Consider the following 26104-nt stretch of genomic DNA (forward strand, 5'->3'; position numbering starts at 1 on the left):
GGAGTCCAGTCTGCAGGTGAAGATCGGTTCTCCAGCCAGGACTGTTTCTATTAAGCAGGAAACTGAAGATGACCTTAAACAGGAAGCTGAAGGACACCTGGATCTCAGTAAGTTTTAAGCACTCTCTCTTTATTTATTTTATTGGTGAAAATGGGCCGGTACTGAGGGTGTAGATTAACCGATATGAATCGGTTATCGATTTTAACATTAACAATGCAACTACATCGATGTATGGACCCCTGCATCTATCTAAATGTACCATGGATCGGACGATGGTTCAGTTGTACAATTATTAATGGGTTCACTGAAGCTTAGCAGTTAATTCTACTTCAGTATTAACTAACCTGTTGCAGCAGACCCCCTGATCTAACATTTACTTTCAAGTCATTACTTTCAAAATAATGAGAACCGCCTCTCATTCAGCTTGTCTCACATCTTCTATGAGAGCTGCAATGTAAGCAAACAACGGCCACACCATTTACAGCACACAGCGCAGTCAGCGCACCATCAAATTTACATTTTGGAAGATGTGGGCAAAGAGTAATCTGTTTGAATCAAGATTCAAACCTTTTATTGCATCTCATTGTATCTTTTTCCTAGATTTCCTGCACGTCCCTGTGTGTAAAGAGAAGGCTTCACCTGAAGAGGATTGGAGCTCCAGTCTGGTCCAGGAGGAACCACAACCTCAACAGATTAAAGAGGAACAGGAGGAGCTACTCCAAAGACCAGAAGAGGCTGGTGGGTCAACGTTCACATTACCAGCAATGGAAAGTGAAGATGATGATGAAAACAGAGAGACAGAGCCTGTAGCCAGCACCTCAACTGGACACATGAAAACACAAGCTGATGTAGTGGACTGTGGAACATCACAACCAACTAGTGATGACCAGCTCCTCTCTTCACACTGTTCTGAATTAGACACTGAAGACAGTGATGAGTGGGAGGAGACTAGGGGAGATCAGTCAGCTTTAAACACACTGAAATCGAACAAGACACAGCATGTGGGAGGACAGCGCAAGCTGTCCCAGGACCTGAAATCATCGAAACAAACTCACTCCATGAGGAGTCACACAGGGAAGAAAAGTTTTAGTTGTACAGAGTATGGCAACATTTTTAATTACAAGGCACATCTGAAGAATCACACAATGAGTCACACAGGTGAAAATACATTTTCTTGTACAGTTTGTGGTAAAGGCTGTGCTCTCAAGGGTAATCTAAAATTACACATGAGGACTCATACAGTGGAAAAGCCCTTTTCTTGTACAGTTTGTGGTAAAGGCTGTGCTCAAACGAGTGATCTAAAAACACACACTCTAACAGGTGAAAAGCCCCTTTCTTGTACTGTTTGTGGTAAAGGCTTTATTGTAATGGGTAAACTTAAAAGACACATGAGGACTCATACAGGTGAAAAGCCCTTTTCTTGTACAGTATGTGGTAAAGGCTTTGCTGTAATGGGTAAACTTAAAAGACACATGAGGACTCATACAGGTGAAAAGCCCTTTTCTTGTACTGTTCGTGGTAAAGGCTATGCTCAAACGGGTAATCTAAAAATACACGTGATGACTCATACAGGGGAGAGAGGCTTTTAGTGGAAGTTAGTCACACAAACATAATGAGCATTCAGACTAATCCAGGATGAGAATGAGAAGGAGACTAAAGCAGAGGAATCACATAGTTTAACATGACTGTATAAAATAAACATTAATAGTGTCTTGTGTTTATATTTGTGTTTATGTTGTGTATGGATCTTATTTTATATTCAACATGATGGAATTTCAAATGTTTTTTTTTATTATAGTGTATTATTCCCTTCAGCTCATAGGTTATTACTGGTGGTGCAATATGAGCATCAGTGTCTGTGCACATTAATTTTGCCAGGATAAAACATTTAATTATTATATTCATTAATATGCAATGCAATAATTATTATGTTCATTGATATGAATGCAATAATGCAGTAAAGTGCTGATTTGCCGCTGGATTGTGTAGCTGTTAAGTGTATGTTTTTTATTGTTAAATTATCATAGTGCATATTTGGTAGGAGACAGTTGAGTGAGTTAGTTTGTTAGTTAGTTAGATTGATTACTTCTTTACAGAAGTACAGAGTACAATGTTTCAACACTACATGTACATGTCCTCTATGTGTGCTTTATCATTACAGAAATTGTTATCAAATATGTGTTGTACTTACCCCATAACTACCGTGAACAATACAGTAATTTTACAGCCTGTATACCTTGTACTTAAGCTATTACTACAGGGTACATAAGTAAGTATTCATTTTACAGTTTTACAGTCGATTCCCAACCAGAACATCTCTCTAACCCAAAGTCTTACCAAGTGTTGTGAATCTTTCAAATATAATTTAATTAGTGACACAAAGAGGTCAGTGTGTTATTGAGATTGCCATACAGCCACGTAGTAATATTTTGTATTGTTAAATACTTTAACTCGGGGACGCTGTGGGCGCTGGGTGAGTGTCCTCTCCTCCGCATCATCAGTGCCCATACCCTAGGTGGAGTTGGCGAAAGGGCCTTTCTGTGTGGAGTTTGCATATTCTCCCTGTGTCCCCTAGGGTAGGTACCCTCACAAAAAAACATGCAGAAATCCTGGTCTCTATACTGATGGAGGGGAAAGGAACTGGTTGGAATAACGTGTTCCTTCCACTCGCTACGTCCAACCGGGGAAACTCCCCCCTATCAGGTGACAAGAAGCGGCTTGCTAGCTCCTCATGCATTGAAGGAGGCATGAGCTCAATGCTGGGCTTTATCTAGGCTAGGAGGGAGAGTAGCGCCCAGGATTACATAGGCAATTGGCACTGGGTGAAAAAAATGGGTTACAAAATCGTGGGATAAAAATAAAATAATAATAATAATACTTTAACTGTAGTGACATTTTAACTGTATGATGAACAGAGTTGATTTATTATGGACTGATCTATATGAATATATGAAGTGTGTGACATAGATTATACGGTACTGTATGTGTGTGTGTGTGTGTGTGCGTGTGTGTGTGTGTGTGTGTGTGTGTGTGTGTGTGTGTGTGTGTTGTTCTCCTTGAATCGCCACCTTGTCGTGGTGGAGAGCCTTGAGTGTTCCGATGAACCTGAGAGCGATGTCGTCTGGGGCTTAAGCTCCGGTAAGGGCGAGGGCGAGGTTCCAGACGAAGACCGATCCAAAGAAGACCTTCAACGGCGGAGTGGGCAGATGATGGCAGAGGAGCTCCACAACGGTCACAAAGGCGGAAGAAGGCTGCAGCAAAGATAGCCCCCAATTGTCTTGGTCTCCATGCCATTGGACCATGGCCTTCTCTTTGACAAGGTCAATGTGGGCTGTGCAGCCACCACATTGTCTCCCCACTTTAACACTTGGGTGTTTCACAAGTCAATCTGAACGATTTTGAGATTTTGAGATTTTGATTTTGATTTTGATTCAAATCAAATCGTCTGGTTTGTTTTCTAAATATGAAATTGAACAGTCCGCCATTTGAATTTGAATTTTATATTTGATAAATACATTTCTGAAAACTTGAAATACTATTTAGAAATGGTTAAACAAAACTTAGAAATAGGCATTATATGACCCGATTCCCGATTTTTGTTGTGTGGTTCTAAAACAACAGCGTGCAAGCCGTACTGAATTCTATTGACTCATATTCCAGGCACTCTGACCCGGAAGTCCCTCCCTCTTCCGGATAAACAGAGAGTGGGCGCCACAATTCATAGAATGAATTTTATTCATTCTAGTTTCTGCGTGGGTCAGGTAGCTTCTCCGGTAAAAAAAATGGAAGGCTACAGCTTTGTCTTATTCAGAGGAGATAAATGGCGCGTACAGTATTGGAGCAGGATATGTGCGCGGAAAAGATTGCCATGATTTTCCAGGTACTGTAATTGTTTATTTTTGTATTAATACGTTTGTGCGTACTGTTGTTTACCTATAGGTAGCAACTCAAGTAGCTCTACTAGCGAACGCTCTCGACCAGAGCTAGGTAGTATGTGATTCCATGTAATCTGGTAAAAAGCATAACACTTGGTACATGTGTACAGTTTTAGGCCATGAACATTTTCTGGATTGGATCTACCGCTAAAACAACGGCACTTTTACTGTTTCCGCCATAACCACGTTATGTATTTATGTTTTGCATCATCTCCTAAACCTATATCTCCTAATATTACAAAATGACTGATATCTACGCTGTGTTTTGATGGTCAATGATTACAATGATATAGAATGTACAGGGGAATAGTTAGGCTTAAATTAATTGAGAGACGTGAGACTGAAATCACAGTATCAGAGAACCTGACTTAGTAATGTTAAGCCCTATATGTAAACAAACAAAAATAACGATGCTGTGTGAGCTCGTAGATTGGCTTTATCAGGAGAGACAACTCATGCAGGATACACACGTGAGATAGGAAGTGATGACACAAAGAAATGAGCAGCCAAATTTGGACCTGAAACACTATGAATTTTAGGCTAATAAATGGGTACACTCTTCATATTGGAGTAAACTGGCAACCCATCTGAAAATGTTTTTGTTTATTAAAGAGACAGAGAGAAAGAGACACATTTTGAACACAAAAAACGTTTTGTTTTAACCAAAAAATATCACTACCTTTAACCCATAAAAAGACTAAAGTGAACGATATCCTATATTTTTTATTTCACTAATTTCATTGGTGAAAAGGTGCTTGTAATTGCATCTGAAGAGATTTTTTTTAAACATTTATGGTATTTTTCATTCTGTCCAATTAAACAGGTCAGCTCCAGTAATCTGCACATTAAAGATGACACAAACACAACGATATTTGCAAAGTCAACAGGACATTTTGCGACCACCCGTCTTGTACATCGTGGTCATTACGAGGTCCATGGAGATCCAGATCAGAGGCAGCTACCTGCAAGCAGAGCCATACCCACACCCACTGCTGGTGTTCCTTTCACCTTCATGCGCCGACCCTCTGCTTCTTCTGTAGTTTCCACCGAAACACCAGAAGCTTCTGTTTGGAACTCCCAACAAAATCATCCCAGAGGTTAGTAGTTAAATGTACTGATCTATGCTGTGATAATCTTATCTCTCATTCATACAGTTTAGGTGTGATTTTAAATATATGTATGATTTTATGCCCAGGTCAATCAGTGTGGCCGAGGTCGTGAATGGCAAGCTGTTTAGTTCAAGGTCACAAAACATTCACTTTGTGGAGGTTGATGCAACCATTGAAGGAATGACGGCAAAGGTGATGGATGCCTTAGGCAGCAATGAGCCAGTTACCCTGTTGGACAGAAAAGGAAAATAAATCCTGAACTCTGAGTGCTCAAGAAGTAAGTTGTAGGATCAGACACATGCTTATGAATTGTGGTTTCAAATTAAAAGTAATGCCGTTTTCAAATATAGAAGTTAATAAATATTGTATGACTCCAAGGCCTAGGTTGGTGAGTAATTAGCCCCTTTCGGGACCCTGTTTACCTTTTTTGTATTTGGGAAGGCGGTATCCAGGGTCCCTTGTCGCTCAAAACACGCTCTCTCGTACCGGCGGCTACCACTGTCTGGTCTCGGTCTAATAGCTCGTCGCTTAGAAGTTGCAGAGATTTCTCAAAGGTACCAACATGAGCAATACTAACGCGCGAGAAAGCTGCATTAAAGCGTGCGGATCGGCGATGCCGTTTAACATTTTTAATAATTTAGTAAAACTTAAGCTCCTTTCTCACACTCTGCTCCACCGCCCATGTCCCGCCTCCCCGCGTTGAGCTCGCCAATCAGAGGCAGTAATGTAGGACCATAGAGTTATGCGTAGGAAGGAGGATGAGTTTGTGAGAAGGATGAGAAGGATGAGTTTGTTGCTTTTCCTACGGGAGCGGAGTGGTTGAGGCTGAATTCTGGGAAGACTGTGTCGGGGCTATCGATGGCAAACATGTCCAAATCCAAGCACCAATCAACAGTGGAAGTGCCTACTTCAATTACAAAGGTAATGTACCTTGAGTTAAAATGTATGAGCTTGTAGATCTGCTATTTTTGAATAGCCAAAGGCAGTGGCGTTTGGTGGATTCTAACGTTGACCGGGCCAGAACCGGGCCAGAACCGGTTTGACGGCTAAACTGGTTTTTAATGGCCACTCATTAACAATTCGGCCGAATGCAAATGAGCCCCATTTGAAAACAAAGGCGACTTTCTGTGGTCGGCTACAACAGAATAGGGTGAGGGGCTGCTAATGTTGATTTTTTGTTTTTTAACCTTTTATACTTTGGCTTTTAAAAAATAGCAGATATACAAGGTCATAGCTTATATCTGTGATGATATTAAATGTTTGGTGCTATTTTATATGTTGATGAATTGAATTTTTACATTTCTGTCTAATAAAATATTCAATCAATCAATCAAGGATACTTCAGCTTCATCCTGATGGCCGCCTGTGATGCCAGGTACAAGTTCACCTACATCGACATCGGTGCGTATGGACGAGACAGTAGTGGCGCTGGTGTCTTCTCAAGGAGCGTCTTCGGATCACAGCTAATCGATGGACAGCTCCCTCTTCCACGTCCATCGTTGCTGCCAGGAAGTGAGGTCATCGCACCGCATGTCTTCGTCTCTGACGAGGCCTTTCCCACAAAAGTGAACCTGATGAGACCTTATGGAGGTGAAACTGCATTGCATCTATTGCCAGTGGTTTAAAGTAACTAAATACATTTACCCTAGTACACAGTTTTGAAGTACTTTTACTTTACTGAAATATTTCCAATTGTCTATACTTATACTCCACTACATCTCAGAGGCAAATATTGTACTATTTAAACATACATTAACCACTTTAGCCCTATTTTATACCTAGGCTATTTGTAATGACAATATATCAGCTCCTATATATATAGTCTTACAGGGAGGAATCTGACAGGTGATGAGCGCATCTACAACTACAGGCTTTCGAGAGCACGGCGGGTGATCGAGAATGCCTTCGGTATTCTTAGGGCAAGGTGGAGGATCTTCGGGGGTCCCATGGAGTGTAGCATTGAAAAAGTTGAAGACATAACCAAGGCTTGTGTGGGGCTACACAATTACCTGACAGTCACTGACAGTGACACAGCTGTAGGGCCACGCTATGTGGACAACGCACTGGTGGACAGTGCCAGTGCTGATGGAGAATGGAGAGATATTGTTAGGGTTGATAACAACCTCCTTGGTCTAGCACGCAACACTGCAGCTCGAGCAACGAAAGATGGGTTGGCCGTTAGGAACGTTTTTAAAGATTACTTCCAGACGCCAGCAGGTAGAGTTGCATGGCAGGATAATGTCCTCCGGCAAGGCAGACTTAACCGCCGCTAACTGGAAAGTGGTCTATACTGGAGTGTGACTAAATAACCACAATGCAATTTTTTTTTTGAAATGTCCTCTATTTTAGTTTAATCGTTTATAGTTGCTATTCAAGTGCCTCACTGTTGCTTCAGATTTTATAAGAGTCCTCAGTTATTGTATCTTCTCATTGATGACCGTTCTTGTCCCTTCCCCACTTTTAGTGTGCAGTGTTATTTTATCAGTGTGCAGTGTATTCTGAAAATGTTCTTATTGCCCCCCGGTCAATAAGTGGTGATACTTTGATCAGACTCTTCTGCTGCTATCTATTTAAATAAAGTGGTCATATGATTGTACACACGAAAGCCTCTGTCCGTCTTGTCCAACTTGTGTGGGGAGCAAATGCATAGTTTGTTCAGGGTCTCTCCCCTTAAGAGAGTGGCATAGTCACTTTGATTTATCCAAAAGTGTCCATCTGGTCACATTTGGCGTGTATTCCCAGTTGTTACAATACTTCTATTCTTTACTTGAGATTATATACTTTACTTGAGATTATAGCCTATTCATCACAACTTTCACTTCAATACATTTAAAACCAGAAAATGTCTTTTACTCCACTTTGACACCTCATTACTCAAATCAGAATATAATGGCAAGTCTCATCATCATGGATTATTATCCAGACTGTTCATATTCACAACAGGTGCTCTCATCAAGACAAGATACCTGCTGTCCATTGTTGTATGCTGATGTATAAAATAGGTTTCAGGGGTTAAACTGATTTTGATGCTAAGCTGTTTTGCTGTGATGTCCATCTGCTGTGTATTTTCCACATTCATTTATCAACAAAGAAGTTGTATTGTAGATCTCAACATGAGTGGAAATGAAAACCCTCTTTGTAGTGAAACAGACCTGAGTTGCAAGTGTACTTATAATACAGAAGAGACTCCCAAGTCTCCCAGCAGCAAAGTGATAAAACACAAGATAAAATACATTAAGAGCACAAAGAGCACAAATTCAAAATCTTTAAAACTAGATTAAATGCAAACAAATGTTTAGAAAACAACACAAGACAAAATACAAAACTAGAAAAAGTGCTCCTCGGAGAACAGGTCTCCGCCAGGTCAGGTAGGTTATTGTGGCCTCCTGGTGGCGCTATAATAGGCCAATGTTTAAAGGGTACCATTTGTTCTTAGGCCTTGCACGGCAATCGGACAATGCATTCATGGTTTGAGGCATTTTGTGCAACTTTTTTTTTTGCTAAATTAGACCTGCTGGTGGCGCTATAACAGGCCAATGTTAAAAGGGTGGCATTTGTTCCTCAGCATAGTGTGAATGTGCGTGCAAAGTTTGACCGCAATCGGACGGTGCGTTCATGATTTGCGGAATTTTGTTCAAAACAAGCCACTACTACAAACTTTAGATGTCAATCTTAGCCAATGAGGATGGAATATGAAAAATCAAACACATCCGTCTTGATCACATGACTATGGAGATCATGTGTACCGATTTGCGTGAAATTTGGATAAATCAAAAGGAGTAATATAAAGAAATGTGTTTTACATAAGTCGGCCTCCTGGTGGCGCTATAAAAGGCAAATGGGAAAAATGCAGGGCAAAGGGTTTTCCTTGACCTCTAGGGAGTGCGCATACAACGTTTTACACAGATCGGTGCAGTTATAGGTAAAAACATGAATCGGCCTGTTATAGCACCACCATGAGGCTGATTTGAAATTTTTCAAGTGGCATTTCTTCCTCGGCATAGTGGAAATATGCGTGCAAAATTTCACCGAAATTGCATGCTGTGTTCATGATTTGAGGCATTTTGTTGAAAATGGAGCACTCCTGCAAACTTTGGAAGCCATTTTTAGTAAAATAAAAAAAATATATATATGTTTTGCACAAATCGGCCTCCTGGTGGCGCTATAAAAGGCCCATGTGAAAAATTTGGAAGTTCGGAATTGGCATCCAGGGAGTGTGTGTGCACAGTTTCGCTGCGATCAAGTCAACGGTGGCGGAGATTAGCTGGTGACAGACGGACACACACACACACACACACACGGACACACGGACGGACGGACGGAGGGTAAAACATACTCTCTCGCCATGCCTTTCGGCCTGGCGGAGACAATTAAGAGCACACATGAAAAATATTAAAAACTATATTAAATGCAAACAAATTAAAACAAGCATTGAAAAAAATCATTGTGTGTGATCTCAGCAGCAAAATCATGTGCTAGTACTGCGGTGGTTCTTGCTGCCAATAAGAAGCCATCAGTCGGTGGATCGACCGCGCAAGTTTTTCGGCCTCTTCTGGCCCAACACTACTGAAGAACTCACCGAGACAAACCATAAGGCCTCGTTGCATGTGCTGGCATTCCTCTCTCTCCTGTCTGTCTGCGCTCTGTCTCTCTCTCTTCTCTCTCTCCTTGGCTATGTTCACAAGTCTTGCAAAAAGGGCAGAATCTTCCTCTTCCTCTACGCATGGCCTCTTCTTCTTCCTCTTCTGCTTGGGAGTGCTTTGGGAACTGGAAGCTGAGGTTTGTATGCCAGACGGACAGGGGAGAGGCTCTCCTTGGCTTGGGGTGGCCCTGGGCTGAGCCGGGGTTTCTTGCCTGGAGTATGTTAGGCTGCGGGAGGCTGCTAGTGCTGGAGTTCCAGGTCGAGAAGCCCTGTGCTGGCCAGAAGGATATGGTCGTGCAGGGGTTTGTTGGCTGGAGCGTGTTGGAGTTCCAGGTTGCGAAATGAGAGAATGTTCACTTAGGCTGAGGCTCTCAGATGCTCCCAAGCTGCTACTGTCCTCCTCATCAGAGTGTGCCTATAAAGAAGTCAGATAGTGGAGAATGTCAATTTCAACTGTATCTCACTGTGTTCAGTTTTCAATAGTGTTTTGTATTGATAAATTGCACCACAAAAACTAATGAATGGTTTTTTTTTGGGCTTGTTTCTAAAGTGTTGTTGCTTATTTGGTGGTTCTCAAATATTTTCATGTCATGGACCCCCAAATGAATATGTATTTGTCCCTAATCCCCCATCTTTAAATGTTTGGTGTCAGATGAGTCAGATTTGTGTTGTTAGAATCTTTCTAAATATTCCACATTTCATTTCAAGATTATTTTTAAATAGCAGATCTACAAGCACATAACACGTCGCAGTGTGAGCTTGTAGATCTGCTATTTTCAATTAGGTTTAGACAAAAACAATGCTTGGCACCCTACATGTATGTCTATTAAAGTATTCAGTCAATCAATAGGCTCGATTACTTTTTGTTGTTGTTGTAAAGACTTAAAGAAAGACGACGTCTGCCAAGTAGAAAAGATGACCGGAATGTTTGTTTTGCTGCTTACCATGTCGCCGCTGACCGGGAAGTTTGTGGATGTATCTCGGTGCGAAATGTAGGTCTTTAGCCATGACAGATCCGTGAAGATTTGCGGGACATCGGCGAGGGAAACGCCAGCACCACTTCGCTTCGACAAGTTGTATTTCTTTAACTTTCGTGTGAAACGGTCTCGGACGTTTCTCCATTTTCTTTCTACTGTTATTGCGTCTGAATTTAATACCTCGGCAATCTGCCCCCAGCTGCCCTGGACTGTGTTTTTATTCTTGTGCTCTGGGCTTGAACAGTCATAGAGCCATGGGTAGTCCCGCACTAGTAGGCAAAGTTGCTCTTTGAATGATGATTTTGTTGTCATCTTCGCGTTCTGAACATGACACAGACACTGTTGCTTTAAGACACTTTGAGATGTCACTTCCAGTAGGTGGAAGTGATGTCATGCACCAACGTGGGTCTTTTTTTTGAGAAAGAGGGGTAGAGGACAGCTTTTTTCCCCTTATACTCCCAACGGGCGCCAGTGGTACTACAGTCAACGTGCACGTCGGCCTGACGGTGAATGTCGACTGCACGGAAGGAAATCCTGGAGCCGTAGGTGACGGAGGGGGAGACAAAAACGACAACGTAAGGAGCGCCGGCGCTCGTTACGTATCCTTACGTCCGACTATAAATGATACTTAACTCACCTGCCATGCAGTAAGGAGCCCCACTGGGAGGATGTAGACTACATTGTAGAGCCTTCGTCCTACTCTTCCGCCCAACACTCCCTGCTGACAGGTGCTGCCCCAGCCCGTAGGAGTACATGCAGTGACAAATATCACCCTCCCTGCCTGGCAATCACACCTGAAGCACAACTGATGAAGTTGTGAGCAACACAAGTGAGTGGCGACCACCCTCTATCTCGGCCATTACACCTGCCTTCACTTATCTCACAGCCAATCCTCGTTGCAATCACAACAGCATTAATACTCCTGTGATTGTTCAACTTACTTGTTTGTACTGCTTAACGTGGTTTCGAACAGAACGCAGTAGGTATCGTTGCCTTCTCGTTATCCTTTGATCTCGGAATTTATCGTTTAAACTTTCTAGACTGACGCAGCATTACTGTTAAGTTTAGTCCTTGTTTTTTACATGTGCTTGTTTTCAGCTGTGCCAAAAAATACCATCTAGTTCTTAATGCCTCAGATGAAGAGCCCTTTTCTTCTCCCGCCTCACGGGCCACGGTGCCCGAGTCCAGCAGCTCCGGCTCCGTCCACCAGGGAACGGATGGCAAGCGTTTTGCCCTCACCACCTGCTCACCCCACACCCCCTCAGCGCACAGCGCTGCTCCGTCTCTGCCCCCAGTCAGCACGCCGTCATGGGCCTCCCATGTCTCCATCTCCTCCTCCTGCTCAATGTCCCCCATTCCATCCTCCCCCTTCTCTCCTTTGCCTGTCATTCACAAGACTGGAGTTGTTGACTGGCTGTCAATAGACAATCTCTCAGACAGCTGCGCACATGTACAAGTACATGTCTTCTATGATTTAAGTTAGTTTTACTAGATTTTTTTTGTAAAGCCTAATTTTTTATTTGTATTGCGGATAACTACAATTGTTTTTCATAATAACGCAGTCTGACGTTCTGCAGGCCTGAAGCTCCAGGCTCATCAAGGCTATCCTCAATAGCATCAGGTCTTCTTAGAAGCTCGCTTTCCTTCGCCCTTCTTCGGCTTTCCTTTGCCTCTCAGTTTTCTCAAACGATGCATCTCCTCCTTGAAGTCCTCGTGTTCATCTCTGAACAGTCCCATAAACCTCAGCTTCTGGGTCATGGCATAGTAGATCTTGTGTTGGGGGTACCAGTTGTACACCTCCTTCCTTTGGGCCAGGGGGGGCTCCTTGAATAGCTGCACCACTTTCATGGACCTGGTGTCGGTCAGACGGACCACATCCCCGAAAATGCGGCCACTGAGACGGGCCATGCGGACAGCGTAACTGGAAAGACCAGCCATCTCCCACTGTTGCCAGTTCAAATGAAAATGTTACTAATGTGTTCCGAAATATTGCTCCGTAAAGCTAAACTTTCTGCCTTTATTGATGGATTTTAAGAGAAGATGGACTGGAAAGAGGGAGAGAGAGACGGGGAGAGACACGCAGCAAAGGTCGTCGGGAACGGGACTCAAATTCGTAACATGCTGTCAGACTACTTTAGAGCCTAGGTAGCGGTCCGGGCCTAAACACTCTTATTTAATCTTTGCATTGCTTTGTTTTAATCTATGTTCTAATGTAATAACTGTTAATTCAACTGTTAGCTAACCATAGCAAACCTAATATCGGAAAGAAAGATTACCTATATTAATGAGGAGATAAGAGAGTAATACATCCTATTTGGAATTATAGTCTACCCATAAATGCAAATACTTGTCCTGAATTCTCCTCCACAAATGTGATATCTTACATCACATCTCCATCCCTCTGACATCATGAAGGCACACTGCCTAACACGGCTCTATACGTGCGTGTTTATATTGTGCTGGAGTTGCCGTGGCGATTTAACTGTGTCCATTTTATGCCCATATACAGAGATTTCTGTATGTGTCTGTACATGTCCATACAGTATATGGAGATGCATTGGACCAAATGCAGTATTTGAATATCATTGCATTTCTGTTGTAATCTTTATAGTCGGGGACCCACAGGCCCAAAAGCTCAAATAAAACCTGTGATGTCATGCTATTCTTTTTGTTTGTGTTTTTTCTATTCATTTGGTCATTAAGGTCCACAGAATGAGAGGCCTTGCCTGGTTCCATACCGTAGACCCCGCCCACTCTCTGAGTGGACTGCCTCTTAATTTCCCTAAACCAATCCTAAGGGATCCCCACCCGTCCTCCGACTCTCATGGGACAATACATTTTGTACCGAATAAATCCTAGGTTCACATTTACAACACCAGACCAAGAGGCAGTCCACTCAGAGAGTGGTCTATGGTCTGGAACCAGGCTAGGTCAAAGGCATAAAATAAGTATGGGTAAACAAGGCCCCACAAACAAGTTACTAAGACTAGTGTTGCATTGGACTCAACATGTTGAAACTTTTAACTATGTTACATCATGATCAGGGTGTGGCCGATAGTGCAGTCTAGTTGAAAATGTAAACCTGTCTGGGCCAATGCAACACAAGTTGTGTGTACTGTGTAACAGGGCTATTCAATAGGCGGCCCGTAAGTAAACTTATTTTACTTATTACCCCCATATGGTTGGAACAACCACAGTCGTTCGCCATATGAACACAGACATCATCATAATCTATATCTGACATGTTCCGCACAATGAATAAATCCTTCACACTAGCAAAGTGCTGGTAAAATAGCATGTTATACAATACATCCTCCGGGAAGATAGGTGGCGGTATGCATCCAAAAGACGTGAGAAAAGGAAGAAGAACCCTGCTGAAAAAAACAGCACAGACCAGCTTATGGTGGTTGCTGGTTTTAGCTGGTTTTAGCTGGTCTTAGCTGGTCTTAAGCTGGTTTAGATGGCATACCAGGCTGGACAAGCTGGTCAGGCTGGTCAGGCTGGTTTGCCAGTGTAGTTGGTTAGCTGGTCACTAAGCTGGATTCTGCTGGTCTTTGCTGGTCAGCCAGCTGGCTGGCTGGACTGACCAGCAAAGCCAAGCTGGTAGCTGGTCTTTGCTGGTCAAATGGGTGGACTTCCCAGCAAAGACCAGCTTACCAGCTAGACTTAGCTGGTCAGATGGCTGGACACTGGACAGACCAGCAAAGACCAGCTTAGCAGCTGGTCAAGTTTGGTTAGATCCCGATCCAACATGTGGATCGGGACTCCCAGGGGGGTCCCTACGTGATTTGGGGGTGGTCCCAGTCCCCAGATGACAGTGAAGTGATAATTTAAGGACCTTTAAGACCTTTTTAGTACCTACAAAAAAAACACCATTACTGCATCAAAAGTAATCAACAAACTATACTATAAAAAAATGTCAAACATTGGCCAAATTGTCTAACAATAATAATAATATAAGAAAACATTTTGAAAATAGCAGATCTACAAGCTCACAACACCTTCCTTGCGAGGCGTTGTGAGCTTGAAGATCTGCTATTTTCACAATAGAGTCAAACTAAACGTAATGCATCAACTCCTACATTCCAAGTGCTTTAAGGGTGGGGGGTCCCCAGTTCAAATATGATTATTTTGGGACGTCGCGGCCTGAAAGGGTTGAGGACCACTGGGTTAGATCACGTGTGTGTTTCCCAAAACAGTGGGTCGGGGCCCATTTGTGGGTCATGTACACATCACGAGGAAAGATCCCTTTTTTTGTTTCCTACAAAAATATATTACTATATTATTTCAAAACATTTCCCACCCAAAAATCTAAAATCTTCATCAATAAAAAAACAAATAAATACAAAATCTAAGAAATTCCATCAATTAATAAAAAAAAGCATGCAGTGAAAATAGCAGATCTACAAGCGTTGTGAGCTTGCAGATCTGCTATTTTAACTAGTTTGGATCCCGGGGAGACATCATACCTGCCATTAGACTGTGAAGATTTTCTTCTGTTACAATTGCCCCCCCCCCAGTATATACAGTATATTTTATTGTATTGTATTGTATTGTATTGTATTGTATTGTATTTTACTTTACATTTCTTGTCCTTTTCGTGTGATGTGACATAAATATTATATTTAATAATAATAATAATAATAATAATAATAATAATAATAATAATAATAATAATAATAATAATGTATTATTATTATCATGACAACATTCATCCAAACTTATTTACTTAATTTCGCAATTGGCAAATAATATGCTAGTTTGATTCTAAATAACACTTTTTTTTGCTATGGTTACCAAAATGAACAGATCTACAGATCTACATCTTGTCGCAATTTGACGTGTTGTGAGCTTGTACATCTGTTTTTACAGAGAAGCGGGCCCTTTATGGGCCCTGAGCAGTGTTGCCATATCTGCTTATTATAAGTGACTTTGGGCTTGTTTTTCTGTAAAGTTGCTTGTAAATATTAGTGAAATATTTCACTTATTATTTTTGAAAATAGCAGATCTACAAGCTCACAATGTGTTGCAAATGCGACGCACTGTGAGCTTGTAGATCGGCTATTTTCAAATAGGTTTAAATGTCGCTTCTTTTGGGCTTAATTTTTTTCACAGACCTGGCTGCTTATTTCTCTCACAAAATCTGGCAACACTGTCTCAGCAGGCTCGTGACCCTTGAACTACCGCTCGCGATACGCGGGGAGAATGAATGCTATCTGAGTCGAGCTGCCTGCAGGCTGCAGCTCTCACTTCAGTAGAAAGTTTATTGCGTTGCTTTGGATTCATCAAAAATAATTATAAACCGGCTTCAGAGAAGATAAAAGAAAGAAGAAGAAGCGGCGGACATTTTAGGTGAGTGTTGACACACAGAAATACTATTTATGTAGGCGTTTTAGCCTACTATTACTGTATTGATAATTAAGTGCGTAGGCTGCTGTGTTCGAAGTCAATCACAAGTGACTCATGTCATGACCCAAGTAAACTCTACACATTGTTTAGTTTTTTAATTTGTCTTGATAAAGGGATTATGACAATAATTACAATAAATTATAGTGGGAATATACAATATAATTTATACTATAGGCCACTACTGCTTGCCTATGTGCCGCTCAAAACTAAATTCAGAATATGACGTCTGTGTCTGTGTGTGTGTGTGTGTGTGTGTCTGTGTGTGTGTGTGTGTGTGTGTGTGTGTGTGTGTGTGTGTGTGTGTGTGTGTGTGTGTGTGTGTGTGGACACACGCTTTCAGTGATGAAGCTACAGAGTGTTTTAATATCCTGTGAACTCTGAACATTAATGATTCCCTTGTCTGTCTGTCTGTCTGTCTGTCTGTCTGTCTGTGTGTGTGTGTGTGTGTGTGTGTGTGTGTGTGTGTGTGTGTGTGTTATTATTACACATTTCTTTGGCTGCAGTGGCCAAAATGAATGGTTTGCAGCCCTACTAAAAGAGAAAAAGGAACCCAAGAAGAGAACCATTATGTGTTATGCCCCCCCCCCCCTCCCACAAAGAGAAGAAAACAGTTTGAAGGTAAAGTGATATTGTTTTGTTAAATGTTAAAGTAATCATTGCTTGTTCAGTAACAGGGGTCTCCCAGACTCTCCACCTCTTTAGTAAGCCGAAAATGCATTTCCAGGAATACCAAATTTAACCAATCAGAACTCATACAGGATACAGGATAAATAAGTTACAATTGGAAGTGATGACACAAAGAAGTGGGCATACAAAATTTGAACCCATTTAGACCAGGAACGCATCTGTGTAATTGTTTTGATTTCTTTGGCTAGACCTTTGGCTTCAAAAATAGCAGATCTACAAGCTCGCGCTATGAGCATGTAGATCTGCTATTTTTGAAAATCTTTGAATATATATGTTTTAAAGTGAACATTTGTACCTCAAATCTTTTTCCTTTTATGTTCAAAAAACTTTTAGGATTTAGAGAGCATTTTTAGAATCGGCCCCAGGTCTTAATGGGTTAAAGCTGCACTATGTAACTTTCCTCTTCTACCCCGGATTTGAACCCGGTTTCCTGAGCAAGTGCTGTAACCTTTTACCATTGAGCTAATAGAGCCTGCCTGCTTGCTCAGGTGATACATTGAATCTTGACCATCAGATCAAAATTCATGTCAGATCCTGTGTCTAGGTGAGACATGACCTTTGACACTATCTAAATGTCTCAATAGAAGAGCAGGGAGACTAAATACAACCACCCCAATTATATAAGTTATATTGTATTATTTGTATTAACATACTCTAACATACAGATTGTATAAGTTATATTGTATTAATATACTCTACGATACAGGTTGCATAAAATTACATTTTATTCCACTTTAACTTTCTAACAAAAAACATCTTGTTTTATCCAAAATATATTACTTGCACTACCTTTAGACTCTGACTCGTCTGAATACGGTGGAGATGCTGTTGTTCCCCAAGCTATCCACGACGAAATGTCAAGTACAGTCATACCCAGAAGAAGGCCAAAGAGTTGGAGCTGGACCTACAGCATCTTAAAACTAAGTAAGCAATGACTAATGTTAACGAAACAGTTGCATGAGTTTGCTCTTCTCTTTTTGTATATATCGATATGTTGGTTATTTGTTCTCATGTTCTTTTTTACTTAGATCTTGACCACAAATGTTAAAAAACATTATATAGAAAGCATGTTGAATGGAGTGGACAGATGCTAGGCTCATTATTAAACTGGTATCCTACTAAGGCATACATCAATTCAGTTTTTATTTTTTATTTTTCCGTACCCTGTTCATGCTTTAAGATGCAACAAATTAGAGATTGCAAAACAGAAACTGGAGGAAGGGCCCCAATATAGCTCTGCAGCAAAGCCTGACATCCCTGCTGCAGATAAGCAAACCAGTGACAGCATAGGTGTGTTTAGACAGTGATACTGTTCTACGGAAAATGGTGACAATGTGTACAATATAAGTACTGTGATACTGCCAAAAGGAGCTTAAATATGATTCTCTACATTTTCAGTTGCAACTTCCTCCGTTTCCTCTTCCCCCGAGTCAGACGAGTTGGCATCGACACCTGGGATGTTTGACGGCAACGGTGACAAGGTATTGAAGAAACATACTGTGTAGGACAGTGGTTCTTAAAAGTGGGGTTCCACAGTGTCCCCAGCTAAATAAGAAACAGTTATCATTTAAAAAATAGGCAACGTGTCATGATGCATCGTGAGCTTGTAGATCAGATATGTTTTGCTATTTTTGAACTATTTTTGAACAGTTTTGCCTATGGCATGAACAAAATAGGGATGCCGGGTGGAAAAGGTTAATTTCACTACTATTTTACCAGCTAGAATGTAATCCAATGACAATGTACTGTATAAGAATTACTTCAACTCTCCCCACCTACAGTATAGACAGTTGTAGAATTCTGTACTAAATGTAATCCAACAATTAACATCTTCTCTATTGGAGGTCCATGGCACCAACTCTTTTCTAAATGGGTCCACATTTGGGGGTCCTTGAAAATGTAATTTCTTTACAGTAAATTCTGTTTGAAGTGGGCCTGCTTTTGTCAAAAATGAGTCTGAAATGTCATGGTAAAATGTTTTTTAATTTCTAAAACATGTGTTGTTTTCTTCTGTTTCAGGTCCAGATTGGCTCTGGTGTGTGGCTCGAAAAGGAGATCTGGAAGATGGTGGCAGCAAACACCAAGGACTCCCTGTTCATGAAGGAGCTTGCTGTTGCCATTTGGGGGACAACAACCCTGAAGACCATGCAGGAGCCTTACAAAGAATGCCCCACTAGCAAGGGGGAGGCCAAACCCCCCTGACCGCAGGACTCAGAAGAGGTATGTTTACTGAGGGGTGGGGGGGTTCATTATGACTTGATCTCATAATTCAATCTGCTCTGTGCATGACTGTAGTTCTCTTTTCCAGAAGGTGGAATTCCCGTTAGCGTTACCTGTTCAGTTTTTCATACCTTCATTTGGTTGTCTCAGCAGCATACTGTTTCAACCAGAAACACATATGGAGATGTTGGTTGTTTCCAATTTATATCTGCTGCCGAGCCAATCAAATGAAGCTATGAAAAACTGATCGGGAAACGGGAATGTCACCTTCTGGAAAAGAGATTATATTAAGCTTATTAATCAATCATAAAAGAAAATACTCTATTGTAATAAAATTGATTTTATGGCTGAAAGAAATGCCGATCTACAAGCTTGCAACTCGTTGGACGTGTTGTGAGCTTGTAGATCAAAAAAGTAATCAATAGAATAATCGCAAGTAGAATAATTGGTAGTGGCAGCCCTACATGCATGTGTGGCAGGGGTAGCTTTTTCCCCCAAATTGTTGTTGTCCATTGTAGCCATCTGACTTATTGCCTGCCCACTGTCCACCCACCTTTTTCATTCAAATGCATGTTTTCTAACTGAACTGAAACACGGGGTTAAAAAAACACTTCACCCCATTTTCAACTCATCTTCATATAATTGGTCCTCACTAATACACATTTTAAGATGGCACCATTTATGTCTACTCACTCTGTGTTTCGTTGATAGGTCGTGGACAGTTTAGAAACCTGCCTACCTTTGACATCATCGGTAGGCAGGTTTGGTCATTTAGAACAACTTTATTTGTTCATTATTAATGCAAGAACAATGGCTTCTACTTCTGCATGCAAACTTTCCAGGTAGAGACACACTGTAGTTTCTATTAGCTTGGAATCTCCATTGGTGATGTCACTGGTAGGCAGGTTTCTGAACTGTCCACATTCCACCAATGAGTGGCAGAACGAGTAGACAGAAATGGTGCCATTGTATAATGTACATTAGCGAGGATCAGTTAGTTATATGAAGATAAGGTTGAAAATGGGTGAAGTTTAAGTTACTTTAAGTTTTTCTCAAAACATCACAATTCATTTAACTCACCCCATGCAGTATATTGCTAATTATATTTGTTTTATTGTTGGGGGTTCTTGTTTGTTTTCTTTCAGACTGTTTCCATTGGTGGCTGCAGGGGCAGAACATTCTCACAAAGAGGAAGGCCATGGACCATGGCCAGGACATCAATAGAAAGGACAAGAAATTGTGTGTCTGTGTAGGGGGGGGTAATGCTTTATAGCGCCACCAGCAGGCCGATTTTTGCAAGACACATTTTTGGCTGCAACTTTACAGATGTTTTCCAAACATCACACACATCGGTATACAGTATCTCCATAGTCATGTAATCAAGACGGATCTGTCCGATTTTTCATATTCTCTCACTCTTTTCCAGTCATTTGAACACTGTGTGTGTGTTAGTGTGTTCCTCAGGTTGAAGTTCATGTATTTATGTGTTTATTTATACATTTATTTGTTATTTAAATGTTGTTTTTGAGGGTTTTTTATAAGTGTTTAATAAATTATTGTTATGTATGAAATTGATACATGATTATTTATGACTTTGTGGATTTTGCTCACTTTTATATAGGCTACTGTAGGCTACTGTTTTTTAAATATACCACGTGCTGTGGGCACCTGGCTGAAATTCACCATGATCATGCATCCTCTCCAGCAAAGGTGGTCACTGCATATCCAGAATACACCTGAATACACATAAATACCAGATAGCAGCTTAAACCAGCTTAAACCAGCTACCAGCTAAACCATCATAAATACCAGCTACCAGCTTAAACCAGCTAAACCATCATAAATACCAGCTACCAGCTTAAACCAGCTAAACCATCAAAAATACCAGCTACCAGCTTAAACCATCAAAAATACCAGCTACCAGCTTAAACCAGCTAAACCATCATAAATACCAGCTACCAGCTTAAACCAGCTAAACCATCAAAAATACCAGCTACCAGCTTAAACCAGCTACCAGTTTAAACCAGCAAAACCTACCACCTTAAGCTGGTCAACCACCAAGACCAGCTTAAGGTGTGTTTTGGACGTCCAAAACACACCTTAAGGTGGTCAACCACCAAGACCAGCTAAAACCAGCTGGTCCAGCTTAGGCTGGTCTAAGCTGGTTTTTTCAGCAGGGAAGATTCAGAGGAACAACAAGGAAGCAGCTCTCCTGAACGTGTGTTGAAAAAAAAAACATTGCAGCTCGCCTCCACTAGACTAGCTGGTGTGTAACCATGGCACTATCAACACTGAGAAAAAGAAAAGTTTATTCAGAAAATCGTCAGTTTAATAAAGACTGGACCGAGTATATATATGTACATTGAAACTCCTGAGGGCAAGCCAATGTGTCTCTGTAACACAATCAATGCTGTCGCAAAGGATTACAACCTGCGGAGGCACTTCACAACAACGCACGAAAAGTTTGATGACAAGTATCCACCAGGTTCAGCTATTCGCCAGGAAAGGATCAAAACTCTCTCTGCAGGCTACGAGAAAACACGTCTGAAATTCACAAGGATGTACTGTCCAGCAGAAGGCAACAGCAGCATCTCTCCGTGTGGCATGGATCCTTGGCAAAAAGAAAATGCCATTCACTGATGCCGAGATGATAAAAGAATGCATACTTGCCGCTGTGGAGGAGGTGGTAACGGAGGATAAAGTGAGAGAATAAGTGATGTCATGTATCAAGTCAATACCCATTTCAGACACAACAGCGAGAAGGATAGATGTTTTAGCCACAAACGTCTTTGAAACTCTTTTGGATCAATTGAAGAAAGCTGATGTTACTGTATGTTGCTGGCTGTGGACGAATCCACAGATAACTCTGACATACAGTAGCTCAGCTTTGTTTATTTGTGCGTTTTTTCGATGGTGACGTTTTCAGAGAGGACATCCTGGGACTAATACCACTGGAAGGACATACAAGTACAACTGGTGAAATTGTTTTAGAGAACATTGTTGCTTTTTTCAAAGACAACAGGCTTAATTTGGAGCATGTTAACATGCTAGCTACAGACGGTGCTCCATGTTCGGGAGAGTTAAAGGCCTGTCTGCGCGACTGTCTGACAATGCACCGAGGATGAAGTCACTTCACTGCTTGATCCACCAGAGCGTGCTGTGCGCCCGACTCAGTGGTGAGTTGAAAGATACAATGGACTCAGTTATGGATATCATAAACTTTATCAGAGCGACCTCCAGTCTTCAACACCGACTGTTTCGTAAACTACTTGCCGATATGTCAGCTGATCATAGTGATTTACTGTTACATAATGATGTTCGGTGGCTAAGCAAGGGCAATGCCCTGAGGAGAGTATGTGCCCTCAGGGAGGCAATTTAAACTTTTCTCCTTGAATGCAAGCACAAGAAAGCCAACACATTTCTGTCGCAAATGGAGGATGGCGGTTTGTGTCAGATAGGCCTGCCTATGTGCTTTTTAAACACACCATTTTTCATCACTTGAATTAACTTAATCTGGGACTGCAGGGTAGAAATAAAACAGTGGTTGATGTTGTTGAAGGTCTAACTGCGCCTCGTCCATCTCACTAACAGAATGCTCCACTTCCCCACACTTAGTGACTATATCAGGTCATCAGCAAGTGCCACAGTCACTCAATTAATGTCAGATTTCTTGGATAAATTGAGGCATAACTTTGCAGCACAATTTGATGACTTTGACATGCCCAAAGAATTGCTGTATTTTGTGAGCAACCCATTTGCCAATGCATCTGATATTTCCACAAAAGGGCAAGAGTTCCTTTCATCAATTGACTTTGACGATAATTGACATGCAAGCATCATCTGCTCTGAAGCAGGCATTTGAGAAAGAGGGATTCACAACATTTTGGACAAAGTGTATTCATGTGAACAAATTCCCCAACACAAAAAAGCTGGCCATATCTGTGTTAACAATGTTCGGATCAACATACACCTGTGAATCCAGCTTCTCTCACATGAACGCCAAAACAAACATCCATGCCTCCTTGACAAACAAACATTTGCATCACTGTTTGTGGGTAGCCCTCACTTCCTATGAACCCTCCTTCTCTGCCATTGCCCAGTCAAAGACGTGCCATCTCTCTCATTAGTAGTAGCCCAGCTTTTTCACAGATGTTTTATATTTCTTATAAATTTGTTTTGAGGAGATGTGTGATGTAGCTAGCTGAGTTCTAAACAAGAAAGCATGTTTACAGTTGTTGCACAGATATTGAGCACTTTTACATGCAAAGTATGTTACTTTTGCAATGTAGTTAAATAAAAGTTGTGAAAGTGTGGTAGCGTGTTGTGTCAAGTGTACATATAATGAGATTAATGGCTCCCGGCCCCTTGGGTTTCTGACAATGTGTCCCCCTGAACAATTTAATTCAATAGCCCTGTTCTACGAAGTGTCCAATACTTACAGCTGAAATGGTTGCTTAATATTACACCAGATCGGTAGGGAGATACTGTATCTCTGGGGTCTGAACATACTGTAGGCAAAGATTAGGAGAGGGGATTCAAATACAATATTACAATTTCTAAACATAACTGCTGACTTACAGCACACACAGGCCACCGCTGAGTGATTGGTAGGATGTCGTATAAGGGTGATAGAGTTGCTGCCCATGCTTGTCGGTCAATCTTTCTCTTTCTCAATTCCTCTCTGTTATACTGTAGATTTCACCCACCCAGAGTCTGTATACAGAATCAGCAAATGGACATCTGAAACAATAACCAAGTCCTTAAAAGTCAGAGTTGCCACAGGGGTCAGTGGGTATGAATATTTAAGAAAAGGTAGATTTGTTTATTTTTTTATGTCACATATTTGCATCTTACTGACAAAGACGGCAAACAAAGTCTAAACTTCACGAAAATATCACACAATCTAGAGATGAAATTCCCAATACCCAGCTACAGAACACTCACCAGGCACCTGGAAGCGATTCAATTCCAACCAGGAACCCAACATGACATCTTGGATTTGATGGCATCGAAAGTGCAGAATCTTCTTATTGCCTTAATTTTCAGAGCTTCCGTGCTCCAGACTATGACGGAAGCATTTGAAAAGTGTGGGAGGCAACAGTCTGGTTTGTGAGACTACTAGCTATCAGTCTTTGCTGGAGACCCCCTGGATCCCCAAGAAGGACCAATGGGGGTCACCGGACCCCACATTGAGAACCACTGTTTATAGACTAGCACACAGACTGAAATGAATATAAACAAGCAGATATAGATGCTAACTTGGCTACTATGAACACATTTTAATTGCACATTAATAGCTCACATGGACAGAAAACATGTAACCCACTGCTGACTAATAAGCTATAAAATGAATGTGTTTAATGAACGCATTGTGGTGCTATAAACGGGACTGCTCTGGACGCTAGGCCATTCAAATGAAACATACAAATTGGATGCTGATTAAACACACTACCCTATGCACGTGTTTAGTTATGTTGGTAGTAGCGTTGCTCCATTCTCCTCACTGACAGGGTTAACCATTTAGGGATTTTGGTTTTGTAATTCTGCACGGGACACATGCTCCACAATGCCCGCCCCAAGACAGTCACCCAGCACATTGATGGGGGTACGCACACGATCGATGAACCAATCCACTATGAGGATCAGTGCTATGCCGTCCATTGGCAGTCCCACTGATGCCAATACGATCGCCATGGTAATCAGCCCACCCTGAGGGATGCCTGCTGCCCCAATGCTGGCAAAGGTTGCTGTGAGACTGATGGTGATAATCTGGCCAAAGTTGAGGTCAATGTTATAGACCTGAGCGATAAAAATGGCTGCCACAGCCTCAAAGAGGGCAGTCCCATCCATGTTGACTGTGGTACCCACAGGGAGGACAAAGTGTGTCACTTGCTTATCCACGTGATTGTTTTGTTCCAGACAACGGAAGGAGATTGGCAGGGTGGCAGCACTGGAGCCGGTTCCCAGAGCGGTGAGGAGTGCCTGAAGCAATCCTCCGATGAAGATGTATGGGTTCCTCTTAGTCACCAGGAAAAACAGCAGTGGCAGGATAAACAGGCCGTGGATGAGAAACCCCACGATGATAGTGAGAGTGTACATCCCAAGCTGACTTCCCATCTCTCCAAGGTCGTTCATCTCCATGATTTTCCCCGCAATCAGGAACAGTATGCCCACGGGTGAATACCAGATGATGATGGCAACAAGTCTCATGATTGCTTCATTGAGGCAGTCAAAGAAGTCCCTGAGCACTTTCCCCTGCTGCTTCATTTTGCTGAGGACCAGTCCAAGGCATAGGGAGAATACCACCAGGCCCATAATGTTCACGCCAGGAGAGGAACCTGCAACAGGAACTAGCTCCTCCACTGTCTCCTGTACAGTAATGTTGTGGGCCACAGGCACATTCCTGGTGGTGATGATCTTCTTGTACACGGTCTTGTACTGCCTGAAGCAAGCCTCCACCAGGTTTGGGGAGATCGTGTTCCTGATGAGGTCCAACATAGCATCGGCAGCTTGAATTGGTTCTATGGTCCCACTGGAAACCTCTGGGCTGTCACTACTGAACTTTCCTGGCCTGATAATCAGGACCAGGGCGATGCCCAGGAAGACAGCGAGTAGGGTGGTCACCATGAAATAAGCCACTGTACGCATTCCCATCTTACCTGATGCCTTGCTATCCAGAGAGGCGATGCCTGTGACTAGACTGGAGACTACTAGAAGTATTTGATCTGCGGCATCGTGAGGTTAAGTGGGCGTAGACCAAAGCCCAGGATCACTCCCAGTATAACTGCAGCGATGGTGAACAGAACAAAGAGGTTCTTCATTAGGAAGTCTTTGACATTCTCCCGGGTGATGGAGCGAATCCTCTCCTTCATACTACTGGATCTCTGTTCCAGTGTTGTCCTTTTGGGAGAAAACTAATTGATTATTGATTGACTGGGCCCAGGGCCCCCCGCCTCAGTAGTGGTGTTCGATCAGACAGTAACAACCACTGATGTTTGTTAGTGATTAGGGATGGCTTTGGTTCTCAAGTGTTGTCGTGAGTCTTGATTGATTACAATACTTGTAGATCCCACGTCAATCCCAATGTCTATGAGAACGCACTGTTTCTATGCTGTTTGGCGGGGT

The 26104-nt window shown here is 42.0% G+C and overlaps 2 protein-coding genes and 1 pseudogene across 3 annotated transcripts; 1 reads left to right on the plus strand and 2 right to left on the minus strand.

Annotated features, from left to right (window-relative positions):
* Positions 1-12280: 12280 nt before the first annotated feature.
* On the minus strand, positions 12281-12601 carry LOC308074848 (small ribosomal subunit protein mS33-like; the record flags this gene model as incomplete). The annotated part of the gene is made up of 1 exon (XM_080414347.1): positions 12281-12601. One exon carries the CDS (start codon positions 12599-12601, stop codon positions 12281-12283), a length of 321 nt encoding a protein of 106 aa, XP_080270473.1.
* Positions 12602-15904: 3303 nt separating this feature from the next.
* Positions 15905-20554, plus strand: LOC308074221 (uncharacterized protein). Its single transcript, XM_080413573.1, has 6 exons — positions 15905-16015; positions 16576-16690; positions 17555-17683; positions 18158-18240; positions 18779-18979; positions 20125-20554. The coding sequence occupies exons 2-5, from the start codon at positions 16588-16590 to the stop codon at positions 18959-18961; spliced, it is 498 nt and encodes a 165-aa protein (XP_080269699.1). The 5' UTR covers positions 15905-16015; positions 16576-16587; the 3' UTR covers positions 18962-18979; positions 20125-20554.
* Positions 20555-24499: 3945 nt separating this feature from the next.
* Positions 24500-25851, minus strand: LOC308074849 (excitatory amino acid transporter 1-like; annotated as a pseudogene). The gene has a single exon. The product of its transcript is annotated as an excitatory amino acid transporter 1-like (transcript).
* Between the last annotated feature and the right edge of the window lie 253 nt (positions 25852-26104).

This window comes from Gymnoscopelus braueri, assembly GCF_963280865.1.
Source record: "Gymnoscopelus braueri genome assembly, chromosome: 19".
Lineage (NCBI taxonomy): Eukaryota > Metazoa > Chordata > Actinopteri > Myctophiformes > Myctophidae > Gymnoscopelus > Gymnoscopelus braueri.

What these genes read in the sequence shown, in the direction of transcription:
- LOC308074221 (XM_080413573.1), top strand. Translation starts at nt 16,588, where the DNA reads ATGGTTTGCAGCCCTACTAAAAGAGAAAAAGGAACCCAAGAAGAGAAC. An exon ending in CTACAGCATCTTAAAACTAA is followed by an intron (nt 17,684 to 18,157) that starts GTAAGCAATGAC and finishes CTACATTTTCAG; the next exon opens with TTGCAACTTCCTCCGTTTCC. An exon ending in TTGACGGCAACGGTGACAAG is followed by an intron (nt 18,241 to 18,778) that starts GTATTGAAGAAA and finishes CTTCTGTTTCAG; the next exon opens with GTCCAGATTGGCTCTGGTGT.